Source organism: Miniopterus schreibersii (assembly GCF_964146895.1).
Source record: "Miniopterus schreibersii genome assembly, chromosome: Y".
Lineage (NCBI taxonomy): Eukaryota > Metazoa > Chordata > Mammalia > Chiroptera > Miniopteridae > Miniopterus > Miniopterus schreibersii.
Window position 1 is genome coordinate 6009302 of NC_138120.1, and position 18733 is coordinate 6028034.

At 41.9% G+C, this 18733-nt stretch overlaps 1 protein-coding gene across 6 annotated transcripts in view; it reads right to left on the reverse strand.

Moving 5' to 3' along the window:
• LOC308551989 (gamma-taxilin-like) overlaps positions 1 to 18733 on the reverse strand; it is a 67324-nt gene that overhangs the window by 14508 nt on the left and 34083 nt on the right. For all 6 annotated transcript variants that reach the window (XM_081126933.1, XM_081126929.1, XM_081126934.1 and 3 more), the window contains one exon: positions 300 to 470. In XM_081126933.1, the coding sequence (XP_080983059.1) occupies positions 300 to 470 (171 nt within the window). The remainder of the gene's footprint in view (positions 1 to 299; positions 471 to 18733) is intronic.

Sequence of the window (18733 nt, forward strand, 5' to 3'; positions counted from 1 at the left end):
GCTCTTCCCTGAACCCAAACTCAAAAGATAAAAAGAGTGAATCTTCAATTTATAATGACCTAGCCCAAGCAAAACAAAAAGCAAGGTAGTAAGTATATCTCTGAGGACCCCACAAAGCCCTCTGCTCAGGAACCTCATCCACTAGAACATGTGTACCTAAATCAACCATCAGCCATTATTATTACATGTAAGTCCCACTACAGAAAGAGAAGCGAAGATTTACTTCAAACAGATACTCACTGATTATAAAATCAGCCTAAATATCTCCTAAAAAACCAACCTTTAATAAATAAACCAACCTTTAATGTCTTGTTGTAACGTTGAAGTTCCCTGCAGAGAGACTCTAGTTTGCTTCTTGCCAAGACAGCCTTGCTGTGCTCACTCTGCAACTGAACTTTCTCTTTCACAATCTGGGCTTGCTTCTTCCGCAGAATCTTCATTTGCTTCTGAACATTCCAGCTCTCCTCCAGCTAAAACAACAAATACACTTAAAATTTAGAAAGTATAGTAAGAAGCTCTGAGTTACAGGTGAAAGAATTACAGTGATGGAAACTTTAATACTACTCTCTTATTCATTTGTGAAAGGAAAATATACAATTAAATGTATGAAGAAAAACTATCTCAATGCATACTTTTTTAAAATTAAAAACAAAAATAAACCTTAAATAAAAAATTCTTGTGAATTAATATTATATCTAGTTTTATTTTTGTACAAGAACATAAGAAACCAAGCAGCACTGAGGAGTCTTTCTGAGTGAGAAAGCCAATTTTATAATTAGAGCAAATTATTCTATTTTACACTAACAGATAAAATAGTAGTCTTGCACACTTAGTTGCATTTTCTCTTGCCTGATTTTATTTTCGGATACCGACAGTTGGGATTCCTCCAGGCAAATAGAATGGATAAATAAAGGAAAACCAGTGTTTCGAAAGACAGTGAGTATGATGATGTATAAAAATCAAAGGGGAAAAAACAAACACAAATATAGAAGGTGTAAAATAGATGGCCAATGTGGCTAGAGAGAATTACTATAGTGGAAATCCTTCAAAAGGTATGCTGGTAGTTCAAGTTTAAATGGGGTATCTATACTTATGACTTAGGAGCTACTACGTATATGAGGTGACCTGGACAGAGGGTGTCCAAGGGGATACAGTTAATAAATAAGAGTAAAGAAACAAGAGGCTGAAGTGAAATCATGGAAGGAGGCAGAGCAGAAAGTCTTCACAGCAAGACAAATGCACTTACAGAAACTAATACAATTATTTTGGAATTTGAAAGTCTTTTCAAAGGCTTACATCTTCCAGAGAAACGCTTGGCCAGCAAGTAGTGGTACATTTTGGTTCATTTTAAGCCAATAGTGCTGGAGCAGCTACTCATTCTTCCACTCTATAGCCCCTTGGCAGGTAGCCATACTAACACTCCTGAAGTGATTTACACGAGTGAGGGCAAGCAGTCCTCTGAATATCAGAAAATATGTGTTCTGAATGCTAATTAATACATCTGGTGATGAAGGTGCAGACATAAAAACGGACCACCAATGTTGCTGCCTCCATGTGAAAAGGCATGCAGGGGATGTAAGGAAATAGACCCAGTTAATTATTATTTACAACTTTACTTATTCCCTTTTCTCCCTTGGGAAGCCAGATATTTATGTACTGGGACACTTAAAAACATTTACATATCTGCTGAAATTTGAAAAGTCAGCATGCAAAGCCCAGAACAAAGAAAACCTGACAAGAAAGTTTACATCTTAGGTGAATCGCCAACACAGAGACACTCCACAAAAATAACAAAACAAAACATAAAACAAACCATTTTCAAGGACGAGAATCTAATATTCAGAATACAACATTATAAAATTGAAATAACCCATTTTCAATAACAAAAAAGTCATTAAGGCATACAAAGAAATAAAAAAATATGACTTTCAAAGGAAAAAGGATAAAATAACAGAAACTGTCCCAGAGGAAGACCAGATGGTAGAATTACCAAAGATTTAAAAGTAGCTATATTTAAAATTCCCAAAGAACTAAAGGAAGATGTGGACAAAGTCAGAAAACAATATACAAATATAATGGGAAAATCGATAAAGAGAAAAGAAACCATACAAAAGAGCGCCCCCCTCCCCACAAAGGTCAGGAACTTAAAAGTAAAATAATTGAAATGAGAAATTTACCAGAGGAATTTGAAATCAGATGTTAGCATCAGAAAAAAAAGATGGAAATTATCAACTCCAGGTAACAGAAAAATTGAAAAACAATTTAAAATACTAATGGACTTGAAGGACACAACCAATGGACATGTATTGGAGAAGTCCAAGAAGAGATGTGAAGTGAGGGTAGAGAGACTCTTTAAGGAAATAAAGGCCAAAAGTTTCTGAAATTTGATATAAGACATGAATCCACCAATTCAAGAAGCCCACTGAACTCTAGTAAGGATGAACTCATACCCCCACTGTGGTAAAAAACTGTCCAATACAAAAACAAACAGATGTTGAAAGCAGCAAGAGGGAAAGTGACTAATCACATACAAAGGACCCTCAATAACATTATCAGCTCATTTCTCAGTAGAAATCATGAAGGCATAATGTCAGTGCCTTCAAACTGCTGGAAGAAAAATAAGTCTTCAACTGATAATCCTGTATCTGGCAAAATTATCCTTCAAAACTGAGGGAGAAATAAAAACATTTCCAGATAAACAAAAGCTGAAAGAGGCTGTGATCACTAAATATGTCCTGTAAGAAATGCTCAAGGAAGTCCTGCAGGTTGAAATACAAAATGTTAGAACTTGAAGTAGTATGAAGAAATAAATACTGCCCACCAGTAAAGATATATATTTGAGAAATTATCAAAGCTATTATTATAATTGTGTTTTGTACTCCATTTCTGTTTCTACATAAATTAAGAGAAAATACGTTAAAAAAACCAAACTGCCTATTTTGGAGGTGCAATGAATAAAATAGGTAATTTTGTGACATTAATAATTAAAAGTGGTAGGCAAAAGAGCTGTAAAAACAGTTTTTTGTACACTTTTGAATTTAAGCTGGTGTAAATGCTAAATAGTGTTAATAACATCAGGCTATTAAATAGAATTCCCATAATAAAGACAAAAAAGGCTATAGAATACACAAGAAAGGAAATAAGGAAATTAAAACATTTACTACCAAAAATTAACACAAAGTAGACAGCAACGCAGAAAATAAAGAATACAATGGTAAAAATCAATCCTTCCTTAACAATAATTACTTTAAATGTAAATGGATTAAATCCTCTAATTAACAGCAGAGACTGTTACCATAGGTTTGAAACATGATCCTAGTGCTTCCAAAGTTGAAGAGCTGGTGGAAAGTCCTCATCAGATCACAAGCCTGATGGCTGCATGAGTACCTTTTACTTTCCTCTGTCAGGATTCCACTTCAAGAGGGTGATGTAAGATGCTTTTGAACTCACTTTCTCCCATGATCACAACAAATCTACAATTACATATGGAACCCCATATTGGGTACCCCAACTTTTAAAACCTGCACTTGAGAGACAAGTTCCCAGAACATCTAAATTTGAAAGCCAATGAAACTTGCGTCCAAGAGACCCACAAGGCTACATGAAACTGAGAAACAGGTCTTAAAGGCTCAAATGTGTAGTAACCAATTGGCCCCAGGACCCAGCACAGAGGGAGCCGGCTGAAATACCAATCTTTCTGTGAAAAAGGCCTCATCTTTATAGCTGTGGCCTGGAGGGCAACATCTAATTAAACATACATCTGCTTTTCTGGGTCTGCACCTGGAATACTCTCTAACCCTCTCTAGAGGTATCAGTGTATGGGTGCTACCTTCACTCTCTTTGCCCCTCTGCTACACCCTGTTGGAACCTCCCCAAAAGAAGTGTGTACACAAGTCTGGTGCCCTCATGTTTACCTCTAGTGCCCTGGTTATTGTGCTTTGTAACTGTCTGACAGAACACAGTCCTTGATTGCTTTTTTCCCTTTCTACTGAATTTATGGGGATGAAACTGGGTAACAAAATTAAACAGGTTTGTGACAAGCAGTTAGACATGAGCAGAACCAGGATGATGGGCCAGGTACAGAAGGTCACCGGTCAACACCCCAGGTGCCTAGTAAGGACAATTGTAGGATGAGACATCGCCCCCAGGGTGGTCTTTACTCCTCTAGCATCTTGCTGGTGACTCAGTTTAGGCCTCCTGATGTAGGCCTCAGTTGTATTCCAGCTCCAGGCCCAGAAAAACAGCAAAACCAGTCATGGCTGACCTCAGGACCAGCTGCATTGAATGATGCCCCCCAGTCCCCTCCCCCTACAATCCCCCCGCTTGGACCGATCAATCAGTGGAGACCACAAACCTGAAAGGACACCTAGAAAGCTGAGTATTACAGTGAGATCTTTCCCTGGGACCTCCCCTAACATAAAACCATTAGGGTAGAGGACCCAGGGCTCTCCCTCTTGGGAGCAGCCAGCCTTTGTCTTTCCCTTTTCTCCAATCCCCGGTACCCTTGCAGGCACGTTATCATTAGCTTCCTCAGTCCTTTGCCTCTATAACTTGTTTCCTAAGCCCATTTCTTCTAGAAATTACTTCTTCCAACCTCTGTAATTTTATCAAATAAATTTTCTCTTGTAGTTCAGGTCTTAACTCTGAATTCTCGCCTAGCCAGAATCCAAGTTCCAAGGTTGCTGAACCCAGGTCTGGTGTGACCCCACTGGACTAACACCTGGTCAGTTCCCACTGCCTAGAACATAGTTGGTACCATGACTTGGACTGCACAAACCGTAAGTCCTCTGGCCACGAGGCTGGAGAAGGAGCTGCTTTACTTTCCCTTCTTGTACAGGATCAAGAGGGCAAGGCCGTAATTCTAGCTAAAAAGGGATGACTGCCTGTGAAGAGAAAACTAAAATAACTATGAGTGCCTGGCAATGAACTGGCGCTGAAGATACGAGGCACATCTTCCCTTCAGTCTGTGTAAGCAGACACTGTAAGGTGACTTGAGGTCATCATACAGCATAATATAGCAGGGTCTCCCTAGTGATATGCAAGAGCCTCATAGGGACAACAGAATAGAGTAATTAAGTTCTGACCCGGCTGGGGGGCGGGGGGGCATCTAAGGTTTGGTCACCCAGCACTGTGGGTCCTCACAGTTCTTGTAGACAGCAGGTGAGAGAAACTGAAGTACATAAAAGGAGCAAGGATAACCATCAGGCTTTGAGGCCTCTGGGAGTCTTCTCCACAAGCAACACTCTGACACACCACACTGATCCCCAAGGATTCCGCTTGCTATCATAACTCCCTCATACCCACATTCTCAGTGTATAATCCTAACACCCATCTGTTGTTACGATTTAATAGGCCTTGCCTGCACAACTGGACTGACTGACATACACTCTCGCTTGCCTCTTTGCTCCAAGGACACTGTTGCATTTGTCGCTGGGTTCAATACTGTATAAGAACTCAGTTAGACAGGAATTGCTTTCTATGACAGAAAATAGAACCTCTTCTCTTTACCTGTGCCCTATGATGTTGTAGGGAACATCACTGTCCTAATTCTTTAAATTGGCACCTGATAACCTGTATCTGGAGATGGTTTATGCCCAACTCTTTGCAAAAAAAAAATAAAGCCAGTCCTCCTTGCCACTTTGGCTTGAATGACAAGATTCATTGTGGTATCTTCCCTCCCTGCATCTTTTCCTCTGACCATGGGTTTTCTTCCTGTCTCTGAGGAACATCACTGCACTGTTTGAGCATTTAAGAGCCACCAGGGCACTTGCCTCTGGAAGACTCCCATGACAGGATGAGTCGGTCATAACCTGGGAAGTTTGCACTAGGCATCCTGCCAATTACAAGACAACATCCATGCACTCAGGTACACTGTAAAATCACATCTTTGCCCTATGGCCAGAGGGGTGTTCTTTCCTTCCCTTTCCTTTGTGTCTGGAGTTAAATTCAGGCTTTTGAGCTTTTTGAAATTGTGAAGGTGGAGCTAACGAATGAGAGTTGAGAGACCCTAGGCTATAGATAAGGGTTAAGATAACTAAGGATGGGAGAAAAGTGGATGGCTGCTTTTTAACTTTGGCTTTTCAATTGTAGTTGCTTTATAAGGGTCTGAACAGGACCTCTCACTGGATAAATGAGAGAATAAACTCCTCTGGCTTGGAAAATAAGGGACACCCCGCAGTTTCTAATCTCCCTAGAGAAGGCCAACAAGATCTGCCCTCAGGACCTGAGGAGCTGTAGGTGGGGTGCAATAGCCTAAATATTATGATTTATAGTTTGACTGTATAACTAGTTGTGCTTATTTCATAGTATAATATATGATATGTTACAAGTTTTTCCTTTCCAGACTCTCTGTGTTCTCTTTGAATTCAGCAGACCAGTTTATGGTTGGATGCAAATTCACAAGGCAATAAGAAAAAGTCATAAATCTAGAGGCACGGAACAGTAAGAAACATGTGCTCACCACAAGACTCAGTCAGATACTGTCTTATTCGTCCATTGTGAGCCTCGTCAACAGGAGTTGACGTCTGTGGACCTCCAGGGCTACAAATAGCTGCATGCCATGCCCAGCCTCAACCTACCCTATTATTCCCCTTTATAATCCCATCACTGGACCATACTGTAAGACAGGTTTTGGATGCTCATATGCCCCCCATCTTCTTGGTTGGCTGGCCTTCTCAATAAATGCCTTATATGATTCAACCCTGTCTCTGTTGAACTGGACACAGCACTGGGCAGCCCAAACCCAACTAGGGTTTCCCGGTAACACGATCTCTGTCTGGCCCAGCTAACATACATACGTCACCAGGAATCTTCTCTGGTTCCTGAAACCAACTTCTAAGAGAGTCTCAGGGATGACTTATCAGGGACTCTCCCTTCCCTTTGAGGGGTTGCTGCTGCTTTCTCTCCTAGGCCTCTTAAAGAACCATTGCTTTGGGAATATGAAAGGCAGGGCAATAGGTCACTAGTCCAAGTACTAAAGAAGAGAGTTGTGGGACGAGTTTTCTAGGTACTCCTTGTATGGCAGATACAATGGGGACCTCCGATAAGGATGGACAAGTCCAGAGGCAGACAAGTAGGGATGCCTCACTTGGGATTGGCTTTGTGTAAAATGGAGTTTGCCTGTCTGAGCAGAATAAATCCATCATTACCATGCCCAGCCATCACTGCAACCGTTGGTAAGTCTGCCCTCCGGACACAGGGTAAAACTCTACACATGGAGAACAGGATGCCCCTGTGTGGTAGAGTCCACCTGTCTGAGTGGAGTGAGTCCATCCTCCCTGAGACTGGCCATCATGGGGATTTTTGGTAAGTCTAACCTGAAGGCATGGGGTAAAACTCCACCCCCGGAGTATTTCTGTGGGTAAAAAGGAACCTGTGCTACTGTGGTTCTCAGACCATAGGACAGACCACAGACTAGCACAGATGCCTCTAACTCTCCACTGAGAATTTATCTCTCTCTCTGTAGATGGGGAACCAGTCCAGTGTCTCGAGACACCCCTTTGGGTTAAATTTGACCTAAGTCTCTTAAACTTCTCTTGCAATATAGCTTGCCCCCCCATAAAGTGGACAGTGGAGAGGTCTGGCCAGTTAATGGCACCATTAAGTTTAATACTACCCTGCAGTTAGGCCTGTTTTGCCCCTCCCAAGGGAAGTGGATGGAGGATGAGGCCTCCTTAGATCAGTGTGTCTTTTCTATACATGCAAGCCTACACAGCACTCAGAAACTGACCCTCAGCTATGTGTTACCTATAGACTAGGTCACTCTAAATGCTAAAGTGAAAGAAAAATATACTCAGATGGAGAGAAACATTTCAAAAATTGTGAATGTTAGTCCTTTGTCAATATTTGCCAATCCTTAAGGTATTAAAGATGACTGTCCTTATTTTACAAATGAAGTCTTTACAGGGCCAGAGATGTGGCTATCGAATATCAAGGTCAACTTCCCAAAACCTCCCATTTGTTTCAAAACGCTTATAGAAAACTGGCTTTATGAAAGCCATAGGACCTTTGAAATGTAAATACCTGGTCCAAAAACCCCTCAAAACTCTTACCTAGGTCATCTTTATAACGCAAGTTTCTGGGAGTAACCCTTATTAAAAGAAAAAGAAACTGCAAAAACATCATTTTACATCAATTTAACTTATTTCAACTATTCCTTTTTAAGTTTGTGAATTTTTAAAGTTACTGAATATCTGGATATTTTGAAATAACATGAAATAGTGAAACACTGTTTGTTAGCGAAATCTTGGGTTCACCTGCTTTTAGCTTTGTATTGGGGAAAAGTCTGTAAAGCAGAGGTGGCACTGTTGATGTAATGTCATATGCTTTGTTGAAGGTGTGTTTCTTAAAACTGAGTGTTTAAAATGTGTTCCTAAAAGTCAATCTAAAGAATGCTAGTTGCTTCCTTTCTAGTGGCCTAAGAGTTAAAGAATTGTAATTAATTGGAAAGAAATTGTATGATTTTTATAATTGAAGGTATAAGGTATGGAAATATATTTTGAAAGGAAAAAATGAGTTTTTCTAAAGCTGGTTATTTCTTAATGGGTAAAAAGATTTGTGAAAGTTGTGTAAGAAGGAAATAATCTTTTCTGTCAAAGGGATTAACCACCAAACTGAATAAACACCAGCCTTAGTGTCCTCTATTTCACCCTAGCATCCTCCATTTTTGTGCTCAGTATATATGTGCCCAATTGTCCAACCCAAGGGTCCGCCCCACAGGCATGTTTTCTAAATTAGCCAATAGGTTTAGATTGTGAAGCCATACCTTAACCAACAGGGTATGGGGCAGTGGCATTCGCATTAGGAAGAAAAGACGAACGGGCTTCCTGTTAGGTGTGCTTCCTTTTCCTGATTTGGGTAGCTCTGCACCTTTTTTGTGTCTTTATTTGAGGCCCAGTCAAAACCTATTCCCAACAGTTGTAAAAAGGTTTGTGAAAGTTATAGATAGATTTGTAAAGAGAAATGTTAAAAGGAAATTATATAAGTCAGGCCAGTGAGCCAGAACACAAGCAAAACAGGGAAACAGACAGATGGTTAAAATAGTTTGCAGCCATCTAGTTAATCCTAATCCTATCTTTCCTAAACCAAGTTTGCTTTACAGTAAATGGTTTGCATTTTTTTCCTCCCCAACCAGAGGGTAAACAGCTTAAATTTCCTTCCTCAGGTAGACAGGTAGCAGAAATTTGCTAACCACAATCAAGGACAAATGATGTTAAGAGAAGCCTCATTTTGGTATATCAGCATAAAGGTAATGAATTCTATTGAGATCCTCCCCTAAATACCCAGTCTTCAAAAGCCCTCAAAGTGAAGGCCCAGTGTGCCTTCCCCTAAGTAATAAATTTAAGTAAATAAATTTAAAGATCAAAGTAAGCTAATACAGAGTTAGAGTTTGGTTCTCTTCCACTTTGTTAAAAGATTTTCCTCTTGCTTTTCCAGATATAAAGACTCTTTTTTTAAGCAATTTGGTGAATTATATGTATTTTCCTCCTTATCCAATCATCCCAAAATTTGGCAATTCTTAATGAGTAAGTCATGTCAATACGTTTCTTTGCATAAATTCAGTAAGACCAGTTTCCAATTGTGGTTTTATTACCAAGACTTTGGGTGAATGTAATGTCTGAAAGAGACATGCCTGGCTCTGGATGTCACTAGAAAGCCTTAAGAAATGGAGACTGACTTTGAATAAGCCAATAAGTGTACCTTGGAGAAACAGCCTGGTACCTTGTTCAATCACGTGGTTCACGGCAATCTTCCCAGGTTAAGGAACAAAGGTTGCTTTCCTGGGAGATGGTAAGGAAAGAACCTCCATACACACTGGGAACCTCAAGAAGTTGAGGAATTCACCCAAGTCTATAGGTACTGAAGGCAAACCAGATGGGAACTAGGTAGCTCAGCTTTTCTGCCCTGAGGGGCTGGCTAATAAAAGCTCAATCAGGAGATTCCAACAAAGCAGATTTAAAACAGCCCAGGCATTCAATTGCTACTCTTACAGTATTTATGCAAATAACAAGGCCAAACTGAAACTAGACTTAAGGCAGTAAATAATTTGGCTCTTAAAAATGAGAGTGATTTTAGAGGGAAAAAAGTTTTCAATAGACTATAATTGTATTCAAGGTTTTACTTTCCACCTATAAATTAAAATGATCCTGAATTTATCTAGTTTTCTTAAATATTTGGCTACACCCCTCCATGCTGTTTTTTCTCCCATCCTTTGACTTGTAATTTTTAAAAACTAAAAACACGTTTTCCTTCCACCAGACCATTTGTCGTAATTGTTGTTCTAGCTTTTTATAACAATTTTGTCTCCACCAGGTTACAAACCTTACTCGCACTCACAGAATATCACCTCTAGACACCATCACCACCACCTTCTGTGCCTTGGCCTCATCATTCCTAACAGACATCAACGATGTCTTGGCTCTGAAGGAAAATGTCACCCCCTTTCAGCACGAAGAAGTTACAAAAGAGACCCTGAGCTCCTTTTCTCTGAAAGAATTCAGAGCCAAGATCCTTGAGGGGTGATGTGATAGGCAGTTAGGCAAACATGAGCAGAGCAAGGGCAATGGGCAAGGTACAGGTCACCAGGGTGGAAAGCCCCAGGTGCATAGCAGTCGACAACTGTAGGGTGGGACCTCACCCCCAGGGTGGCCTTTCTTCCCCTAGCATATCACTGGTTATGTGGTTTGGACCCCCTGACCTTTCCTCCTTAGAGATAATAATATTCCAGCTCCAGGCCCAGAAAAGCAGCAAAACCAGTCCAGGCTATTTCAGGACCCTTGCCCTAGCTCGAACCAATCAATCAGTGGAGATCACAACCCTGAAAGGACACACCTGAAAAGCTGCTGAATATTACAGTGAGATCTTCCCCTGGGACCTCCCCTAAGAAAACCATTAGGGTGGAGGACACAGGGCTCTCCCTCCCAGAAGCAGCTGGAGCCTTCTTTGTCTCTGAATTTCCCTCCCTCCCCTGCCCCGGCCCCCAGGCAGGTTATCATTAGCTTCCTCAGTCCCAAGCCCCAAAAGCCCTTCCTTTGCCGCTAAAACTTATTTCCTAAATCCGTTTCTTCTAGGAATTACTTTTTCCACTTCTGTAATTTTACCAAATAAACGTTCTCTTGTAGTTCAGGTCTTGGCTCTGAATTTTTTCCTAGCCAGAATCCAAGTTCAGAGGTTGCTGAACGCAGGGGTCCAGTCTGACCCTACTGGACTAACACCTGGTGCCATAATGGCCACCTACAACAGTTTTAGGTGCACAACTCTACCATACATTATCTGTACACTGTATTCTGTGTTCACCACCCCAAGTCAAGCCTCCCTCTTGGGGGCAAAAGTAAGTTTTCCTACAGACCCTGGGAAACTGGAGGATGTGCTGCAGGAAGAAAAACAGAGCTGTAAAAAGATGAGACACCTTAGGGCCTGGATGGATCCATTATTCAGAAAATAAATTTTGAAAACAGACAAAGAACAGGATGCCCTTTGATTTGGTTGCTGCGCCTGAAGCCCGACTCCCCTTGGGGAGCTTACCTCAGGAATGCTGACAATTCACAGGTCCCAGAATGGTACTAGGAACTGGTGGAACTGGGAGTTAACACCACTGAAAATTAACTACCTTGTTATCAGACTTCAAAATCCTAGAAGGAGGCACACGGACCACAGACCCTGCAGCCATCCTCACACACACACCTCTTCCTCCTTGCATGCAGTCCTACATAACCAGCCAGGTAGTAAGGGAAGGGGAAAGCAGATTTTACATGGACAAATCCACTGTTCTGCCATTTGCCAGCAAAAATGGAATAAATGCTCATATTTGATTCACGCTTGACTGCGTAATTGGCTGAAGTAGCGACCTGACAGCCCAGACCCACTGTATCAGGTTTCATCCCTCCATCACTATTTACTCCCCCAATACCCTCCTCCATCTCCCTCTACTCCCCCTCCCCACAGCAATCACCACATTATTGTCTGTGTCCATGACTCCCTTTGATAATAGTGAGCAGCAGGAACTTGCATGCATGGGACAGTTCCTGCCCAGCTATCCCCCAAGACACTGCACACACAGCAGACTGAAATACACCCTCAGACTTTCTATAAAAGGGGCCTATTTTGTTTGCCTTAGAGCTCTAGCCTGAGGGGCAGGTTTCTGGTTCAGCATAGAATATATAGACCTATTAAGGTGTTCTCAGGGAAAGGAGGCCAGGGAGTACCATCTTTGTGCTCAACCAATGACTTGTACCAGGTCACCAATATTTCACAGAGAGCCGCCTGTGCACTTATTTGGCACTCTAATTTTTGGGGCTGCCACCCAGGGGATGCCCCTTGATCACCTGGCTCTGAAGGCCAGCCGAGCTTGTACCTGTAGGTCTCATGGGAAGGTAAAAATGGAGAAACAGTTCCTGCCATCAATTCATGCTCCTTTCCCTGGCACTGGGAAGACAGCAGACTGAAATGCAACCCGTCTTTCTGTGAATGAGGCCTATTAGTATATTTTCATAGCTCTGGCTTGAGGGACAGGTTTGTAATTAAACATCTAGTGCCAACTACAATCCTCTCCAGAGACCAGGGATGACAGAGGGTACCATCTTCATACTCTTCCTCTACCACATCCAAGGAAAAAGCCATTTTGTTTTGTGTCTGCTGACCAGAGGACTCATTCTTTGATAGCCTGGGGAGTTCACAGATTCTATGGCAAGGTAGCAAAAAAGGAAACAGTTCTTAATGGATATCAACCCAGTGCTCAAAGAGATAGAAATGGAAATATACCAGTATTTCCCTAAAAGAATGTATCTGCATACTCTCAAAGCTGCTGCCTGAGGGTCTGGCTTCTAATCAGCCTGAACTGAGCTGCTAAGAATAGCCACCCCCCCCCCCCCCACGGGGACACTGACAGGTATTAGAACAATCTCAACTACTGGGAACCACAAAGAATAAAATAGGCTTTTAGGGCAAAAACAAAAGTTTAGGAGACAAGAGACAGCTATGTAAGGCAGGGTTGATCAGGTTTATTTCCTCCACAAGGCCATTCTTACAAGACTGGGAGAGGTAGCTGTAGTATCTAAGGTGCAGGAACCAACAAAGAGTGACTAGGGGATTCCAAAATGGCTGTGAAATGAAAGCAACACACACCTCCTCCTGGAGCCAAACCAAAGTTACAACTACAATTTAGAGAAATTAACCTGACTTAACAACAGAAGAATACCTGAACAGGAAAATTCTATCCAAGGAGTAAAAAAAGAAGGTGCACAGGGACTGGTAAGAAGAGCAGAGACAAAGAGGTCCCTGCACCCAAGGGTAGCGGCTGGAGAAATACTGCGGCTGCAAAACCCCTCCAAGAGGAAAGAGGGGTCTCAATCTCATGCCCCACCCAGATCACGATGCCCAGGAAGAAGAGCCTGCATAGCATTTGGCAGCAAAAATAAGCAAGAACTTTGTCCACTGGGAAGATGAGGGAGTCTGCTGAAATCCAGGTGCACTCAAGGGCCAACACACAAGGGCTCACTTTCAGGCACTCACCCTTGGCTCTGGTAGAGGAAAAGAGACTCAGGGCATATGGAAGCCATAAAGAGAAGATCTGGGTGGCACTGCTATGGAGATCTAAAACGTAAGTTTCTGAGGTCACAGCCATGAGCCAACATTCCACAGCATCCTCAGGTACCATCTCCCAGGGTCCAGGCCTTCTATTTTTATAGCACCAAGTGGAGAAGGTACACTAACCCTGTCCTCCAAATATCAGTGATACCACCCTGCCAAGCTTGAGTCCAGCATAAAGGACTACTGGCTGCTGTACCTAATAGTGACCTGAGGTGTGCCTTTTTTCTGGAGAAACTATAGACAGACTCTTAGATGATCACTGAACTGAGTGGCATGGAAACAAGGGCTGATCTTTGCCCTCTCCCATGGGTTAGGCAGGCGCAACCCCAAATAGAAGGTTACTTTGTCAGGGTCTCAGGAAGCAGGCAGCTGTGCAGATAAAGGGAGGTGGGCAGCTGCACCATCCGTAGCCCTGCAACCACCCCCAATAAAGGGCTACCTGGATTTGCATTCCCAAATCCTGCTAGCTCCATTCTGTCAAACTCCTACCTGTGTGTGGGGGGAAGACAGTGTAACTCAGGGTATGGACATTTGATGCAATCCCTTCTGGGCCATCCAACAGGGCTCTGGCAATGCACTGCAGAGACAGAGACTAGCAACTCTCTTTCCAAGGACCAAGGCCCCACTCCATCCCAATCAAAGGGCAGAATGGGTTTGCATTCCCAAATCCTGCAGGACCCAATCTGCTAAACTCATATTCATGAGGGGCAGGAGGGTATGCAACTTAGAACTAAGATATCTGACATGACCCCCCTGGAAATCCCCCCCCCCCCGAGGTTCTCTGGCAGTACACCGCAGACATAGAAAGAGGTGAGCAGCTCTCTTCCCCTGAAAGGGCCTACACCTTCCCCAAGAGAATGACTGTCCTGATCTGTAAGTCCCACCGGGAGAAGGGAGGAGGGCAAGTCCAGCTGGCCCAATCTGGCTAGGCTCAGTTTTGAGGGGAAGGAGGCTCTGCTCAAAGCTGGGACCTTCAGAGAGCATCTACCTCCGAAGCTCCAGTTCAGGGCTTGAGCAGAAGTAGCTAGAGCTAAAAGAAGGAGCCCAGTTCATCCCCCTCTCATGTACAGTTGGTGCTGACAAGGGAAAACTCGGTCTAAAATGGCCAATAGTTCCTCCCCCTCCCTTCTTGCACCCTGCTACTTTCCCGCCTGCACCAAACTAGATAGGTTAGCCCTGTCCTCTTACCACAACGTAGGCAGAAGCATGTACGGTATATAACTCCTTGCCCGATTGTGTTCGAGGCTCAAACTTTGGACTTGGGACTCCTCTGGGCCCACCAGTGTAAAATAAACCTCCTGAACCCCGAACCTCCACGTGCCGCTTGGTCTTTCTGTAAGGTGAATGTCTCTGGTTCCGCAATAGTCCCACCCCCAAAAGAAGGCTTTCTGAATGTGTTTGCCCAAATTTCAGTGAATCCATCCGGTCTTTCTGAGCTTACGAAGGACAGCTGGCTACACCCCAACTGAACCAGCACTGGACTCCCTCTGGGGGAGAAAAAGTTGGAGCCTCTGGCAGAGAGTGAACAGTATAGTGTGGAAGTAGGGACCACATTCTCCACACTGAGTCCCAAACCAGTTTCCCATTAGAGGAGACCCATAACCCTATCTGCCCAACCTGGTCACCCGGACCGACCAAGCCTGAGCCCTGAATAAGGGTCAGTGAAACATGACCAGCTTGGGACTACTCTATAGCCTTTCTGTATAAGACTCTAGAGGAAGTCCAGGCAACTGCACTAGAAATAGAAGACTAGCAGCTCTCTCTCTTCCCAAGGTCCAAGGGCCCATACCACCCCAATCAAAGGGGAGCAGATTAGCAGACAAGTGGGCACCAACCTCAGGAAGCCTTGGTCTTTTATTGCTCTGAGTCCCAATCAGCGCTCCAGGAACCCAACCAATCTACACAGATAGGACCCTACTATACACACCCAGGTTCAGTAAATGTAGACACAAACAGTGTACAGTTTGGAATCTCCAGAGAGGTAGCTTAACCGGGTTATACATAATGTCTGAAAGTGACCTGTACCTGAAACCAACCCATCCAAGTGGACACAGAACCAACACAACCATTCAGGTGGGCTTCAGACTACACCAGAATTCATCCCAACCAGCCACACAAATGACATAACCAAAGGACGAACCCAGCAGGCAAAGACCCTGCTAAGAACAATTCCATCTTCGGGGAAGGCCCTGCATAGTATCTTATACATAGTGATTGAGGTTTATCCTTATAGCTACCCAGCCTGAAGGGTTACCTCTACCACAAAAGGGCCAGTAGCATTCATAAAGATGCAGTTACAAGAAACACTCCTAGAGCACTTGAGCCCAAGACACCTCAAAAATGCACCTACATATCACACTACTGTCAGTGGTCAAAGTGGGTATCACAGTCAGCCATCCTAAAAGTCAATCAAACAACAAAGAGGCCAATAGCAAGCAATACACAATTACAACAGGAGGACCCATATAATTCACACAAGGGACACTGCTAGAGCATCCAGCTCAGGAGAGACCAAGACAACTATGGTATATTCACACAATGGAATACTATGCAGCTGTTAAAAAGGATTTCTTCCACTTGAAGACAACATGAAGGGACCTGGACAATATTGTGCTAAGCAAAATAAGCTAGTCAAGTATCACATGATAGACAAGTATCATATGATCTCACTTATATGTGGAATCTAATGAACAAAATAAACTGACAAACAAAATAGAGACATGGAAGCATCTAACAGACTGATGATTTTCAGAGGTGAGGGGAGAGGGAGTGGGAAGAGATAACTTGTGGACATAGACAATAGCGCAGTGAAGGCCTGGGGAGGGAGCAGGAATGAGGAGGAGGGGTTAGTGGGGGGGAACACAGCACATCCGTTATACTTTCAACAATAAAAATAAATTTTTAAAAAATTGAAAGTGAAATATAGAGCTTCTCTGACAAAAGAAGGCTAAAAGAATTCAGTACCACCAAACCAGCATTGCAAGAAATGCTAAAGGGACTGCTCTAAAAGTAGAAGAAACACAGACGGGAACATTCGCAAAAACAATAAAAATGGCACTAAATAAGGAACTATCAATAATATCGTTAAATGTAAGTGGGTTAAATGTTTCAATCAAAAGACATCGGGTAGCTAAATGGATAAGAAGATATAACCCATATATATGTTATTTATAAGAACAAAGGACTCAGGCAACATGAAAATGTAGGGATGAAAAAAGTTTTCCTTGTAAATGGAAATGGGAAAAAACAAAAAACTGGGGTAGCAATACTCATATCTCACAAAATAGACTTCAAAACAAGGGCCATAACAAGAGTCAAATAAACTCACTATTCAATACTAAAGGGATCCATTCAACAGAAAGATATAATCCTGGTAAAAATATATGCAATCAATACAGGAGCAACTAAATATATTTTAAAAAACACAAATGACATTTCGAGAAACTTAAAGGAGAGATCGACAGCAAAAGATCCATAGTAGGGTACATTAACATCCCACTGACATCACTGGATAGATGTTCCAAACAAAAAGTCTAAAAAGAAACTGCAATCCCAAATGACACACTGGATCAGATGGATTTAACTGACATTTATGAAACATTTTACCCCAAAACTGCAGAGCATACAGTCTTCTCAAATGTACATTCGACATTCTCAAAGACAGACCACCTGCTGGGACATAAGTCTTTACAAGTACAAGACGACTGAAATCATATCAAGCACCTTCTCGGATCACAATGGCACGAAACTAGAAGTCATCTACAATAAAAACACTTAGACATCCAAACACATGTAGGCTAAATAACATATTATTAAACAATGAATGGGTTACTAATAGGTTACCCTGAAAAAAATGAAAATGAACAGAAAACAAACCCAAAATCTATGGGACACAGAGAAAACAATCCTGGGAAGGGATGTTCACAGGATTACCTCAAGAAACAAGAAAAATATATAATAAATTACTCAACCCTACAACTAAAAGAACTAGAAAAATAAGAAAATCCCATAGAATGTGGATCGAAGGAAATAATAAACATCAGAGCAGAAATAAGTGATACAGCAACCAAAAATACAAAATATCAATGAAACCAAGAACAGGTTCTTTGAAAGTATAAACAAGATCGATGAACCGTTAGCCAGACTCATCATGAAACAGAGAGGATTCAAATAAATAAAATCAGAAATGAAAGAGCTAGAGTAACAACTGATACCACAGAAATGCAAAGGATTGTAAGGAAAATACTATAAACAACTATACACAAACAAAGTGGACCATCTGAGCAAGATGGACAAATTCCAGAATCATACAATCTTCCAAAACTCAATCAGAAAGAATCAGAAAATCTGAATAGACCAATAAAAAGTAATGAAATTGAAGCAGTAATAAGAAAAAGAAAACTCCCAGCAAACAGAAGTCCTGGACCAGATATTGTCACACGAGAGTTTTACCTAACATTCAATTCCAAAAAATTCAAGAGGAAGGAGGAAGCTCTTTTCATGAAGCCAGCATTATCCTAATTCCAAAACCAGATAAATGTACTACAAAGAAAGATATTTACAGGCCAATATCCCTGATGAACACAGATGCTAAACCCTTAACAATGTATTAGCAAATGTGATCCAGCAATATATTTAAAAGATCATACATCACCACCAACGGTTTATTCCAGAGATACAATACTGGTACAATATCCACAAATCAATAAATGTAATACATTACATAAACAAAATTAAGAATAAAAATCACATGTTCATATCAATAGACACAGAAAAGCATTTGGCAAAATCCAGCACCCACTTTTGATAAAAACTCTCAGCAAGGTAAGAACAGCAGGATCATACTTCAACATAATAAAGGCTATATATGATGAACCTACAGCTAACATCATACTCAATGGGTGAAAACTAAAAGTGTTTCCCTTAAGAACAGGAACAAGACAAGGATGTCTGCTTTCACCATTCTTATTCAACATACAGCTGGAAGTACTAGCAATAGCAATCAGACAAGAAGAAATAAAGGGCATCCAAATTGGAAAGGGAAAGGTAAAACTGTCACTATGCCCAGTGGCATAATACTGCTGCAGACAGAAAACACTAAATACGCCACCAAAAAACTACCAGGATACAAAATTAACATTCAAAA